The sequence below is a fragment of the Bufo gargarizans genome, chromosome 2 (assembly GCF_014858855.1).
Source record: "Bufo gargarizans isolate SCDJY-AF-19 chromosome 2, ASM1485885v1, whole genome shotgun sequence".
Classification (NCBI taxonomy): domain Eukaryota; kingdom Metazoa; phylum Chordata; class Amphibia; order Anura; family Bufonidae; genus Bufo; species Bufo gargarizans.
Window position 1 is genome coordinate 636,592,865 of NC_058081.1, and position 3,784 is coordinate 636,596,648.

Here is a 3,784-nt window from a genome sequence, read left to right on the forward strand (position 1 = left end):
ACCATCTTTCCTACCCCCTCCAATATACAGTCCCACATAAATAACATCACCCACTCCCCAGCTGCGTTTAACATACCGCCTCAAGTAAAGAACATCACCCCCTCAATATTCAGTTCCATGTAAATAACATCACTCCCTCCCCCAGACATCTTGTACATACAGTCTCATGTAAATAACATTACCCCTCAACATTCAGTCCCATGCAATATCACTCCCTCCGACAGCTGCCTTCAACATTTACTCCCATGTAAAAAACCTCAACCTGCTCCAGACACCTCCAACATGCATTACCATGTAAATAACACCACCACTCAACTTTCAGTCCCATGTAAATAACATCACTCCACCCCACTGTCCTATGTAAATAACTTCCCTCCCTTCAGCCCTAACATACAGTCCCAGTTAAATTACTACAACTCCCAACATTGCTCTGTTTCATGTAGCAGACCTTACCACGGCTTCTTTCCAGGACTTCTCTTCACTGCTGAGCCATCCTCTCCTGCACTGGTCACATGACGGTGACATCATCACAGGTCCTTTTCAGCTTCTGTATTCAGAACTGAACTGTATTCGGGTCCTTCAGATCTTGCAGGGCATTAGATTCAATTGTATTGCTGTCCTGGGGATGGCAATACAGTTGGATCTGTCTGGCAGGCGGTACATTCGCGCCTGGGCCAAAACATCAGGGGCCTAGGCCCCGAATGTTTTAACCTAGCAACGCCCCTGGTCAGCTCAGCAGCAGACCCTAACCCCTAATGTTTTAGATGCTAAGATCAGCAGAAGGCCCTCGCCCATAATGTTTTAAAGGGTCAGCTCAGCAGCACACCCTCATCTCTAATGTTTTAGATGGTCAGATCAGCAGCAGGCCCTCACCCCTAATGTTTTAGAGGGTCATCTCAGCAGCAGACCCTCACCCCTAATGTTTTAGAGGGTCAGGTCAACAGCAGGCCTTTGCTCCTAGTGTTTTTTGAGGGTCACCAGCAGGACATCAATCATAATTTTTCAAGGGTGTGTATGATGCCCTCCTTTATGTGTAATAAAGGGTGTATTCTAGTGCCAGTTCCTTGTAATTTTTGGTAGCCCTTTCACTTAGTGCATAGGGTTTATGAGTGTAGGAGTCCCACTACCTGAACAATTGTGCCACGATGTGAATGAGGCCCTCCTTTATGTGATATACAGGTTGTATCGAAGTGCCTCTTCCTGGTAATTTTTGGCAGCACTTGCACTTTATATACAAGTAAATATACAGGAAAGAGTGTTTCCCAACAATTTTTTCTCTAAAATTGATTTTATCTTCGTTTTTGTGCGTATTATTGTCAGTTTGTAAAATTGTCGTACTACTCGGACATCGGACATCTTGAAGTCCAAGATGCATCCCGACATCCTCCCCATGCTGTTCCCGAACCATTTCAGTGTTTTTTTCCATCAATTTCTGACCTTTTCCTATGAACCAGACACCCACCCCTCTTCAGAGCAGGGGGTACCTGGTTTAATGATCTGGTTCTCCCATTGACGTCCATTGTGCTCTGGTGCTCTGTAGAGCGCCCTAGCATCTCAAAGTATTCTACTCAAGCACCAGAGCACCCGAGCACTTTGGAGCTCTACCAACACTAATTACTTGTATTATTGCACATTAATTATTACTATTTATTCCTTTCTCTCAGCATATACTTTGAATGTACTGTTCTTCAAGTGTTATCTTATTTTGCTTATGAGCGGAGCAAACAACAACAGACCCAGTTTTTTATTACAAATTTTGTTTGTGTTGAGGCATCATTTTTTTTAAAGGAGTTGTTCCATTTGGGCAACCCCTGTCTATCTGCCCTTTATGGGGATTTATTTGTTGCAGACAGATTTGTGCCCCATAGAGCTACAACCCATAAAGCAGAGCAGAGAGCATCTTCAGAAAATGGTCTCTTCCCATGGGGCACTGAATGTGACCATGTGTTACAAGGTCTGACATTCATTTGAATGGGCTCCATGTAATGTTACATCTCTGTAGGTCCAACACTCTGTGCTTCATTTCTTTAGGAGGTCAGGGAATCTCTTTTATTCCAAACCTTAATGTATGTAATGTATATTGTGTTACTACTGAGAATAATATATAAACAAGTCAAAAGACCCAACTCATGATGAAATTATATTGTATCTTAGTTATTATCAAATTTTAGTGTTGTCAGACAGGTCCTATTATTGGAAGTAAAAAAAATTGTTTTTAAGTTGTAACTCATTAGTACACAAATAGCTGACCCTCCGCCTCTGACAACCTCAGCTCAGGAATTGTTTGTATAGTCGTATACAGTCCATCCTCCTAAGTCAAATTCTTTAAATTTGCAGAGCATCAAGGAGGTTGGGTTGGATTTCCTTGCAATTAATCTTTATTTGCCGAAGTTTTAGTGTATGAATTCATTTCCTCATACATTTTTATGAAATTAAATTTCCCTCTCTTGTGTAATGTTTCACAACATGTTGCTACATCGTTTTCATCAAATGGCATGAAAAATTTAGATGATGCAGCTTTCTATAGGGATATGCTCAATGACTAATGATATGTTAACAGAGATACCCAACTGAAACTTTTTGTTTGTCTTCCTAATATGTTTTAAATATCTATCTGCAGATCAGGCCCTTCGATAGGAAGCCATGCTTGGATATTGATAGCCATTTTTCACCTAGCCATGGATTTCATTATTTGTGAATCAGGACCACCAAGTACTACATACAGATACCTACAAAGACCATCACTAGAACATAGGATACATCACACAGCATTATGGAATCCAAAGGGGAGCCCAAAGCCAAGAAGTCGGAAATATTTTCAGAGTGTGTTTACAAATGTTGAACATCTTAAAGACAATGTGGACTATATATTTTCTAGAATGGTGCCAGTACTGGACTCTTCCAGAGCAAACAGAGTACCTTCAAAACATGAAGTAAGAGACACACTTATGTTTACTCATTTAAAAAGGGATAAAAGACAGGTCCAAAGGAGAAGTTGGAATATTAGACCATTTTTAGACAGTGAAAGTCAGCCAACTACAGTATCAGAATTTATTTTATGGGGTCCAACAGGAGATGATGAGTATGTGGAATCCAGCACAATCCCTGGGATTTATGAGACCACAAGAACCTCTACAACACAAGGAAGGACAACATTGTTGGGAACTACTATGTCCACTATGACTTCCACAACTACACAAAGTAAAGAGATGACTTCTCAAAACCCAGGGGTACATAAGGCTAAAAAGCCCCCAGGGAGGATTAGCACAACAGAACCTTTTCCGGGAAATGGAAAAGCTGCAAGACCGAAGATACCTAATGACACCTCAGGTATGTCAAATAAAGGTTATAGAGAATGTAAGAATGAATAACTTGCAGATAGAAACCATAAATGCAGTGTATAGTGTTGTGTTTTCCTAGAAGGGTTCTGAACTACTATATTAGAAAGCAATGTTAGCCTGAAAAGGTTTTACCTAATGGTCTATCCTCAGGATAAATCATCAATATCTGATAATGATATCTGATATCTAGAATCTCCACAAATCAGGAGAAAAAAGTGGCAGCCATGGCAGAACGGCACATCCATGCTGCTGTGTCTGGTTCTACAGCTCAGCTGTGTTCACTTAAATATTAGCAATCAATAAAAATTTTATTTCTAATCCTAGGTTAGATGAGTGTTCAGTGATTCCTCTTGAATATATAGCTAATAGACATCATTAATACATAGATTTATTAGCCACTTGTTTGAAGGTGTTGTTTTGTGGAGACATTCCCTTCTGGAAAG

At 40.4% G+C, this 3,784-nt stretch overlaps 1 protein-coding gene across 1 annotated transcript in view; it reads left to right on the forward strand.

Annotated features, from left to right (window-relative positions):
* Positions 1-2,597: 2,597 nt before the first annotated feature.
* Positions 2,598-3,784, forward strand: part of AJAP1 (adherens junctions associated protein 1) — a 245,785-nt gene continuing 244,598 nt past the window's right edge. Inside the window, 1 exon segment of the mRNA XM_044278372.1 lies at positions 2,598-3,330. Coding sequence (XP_044134307.1) covers positions 2,598-3,330 — 733 coding nt within the window.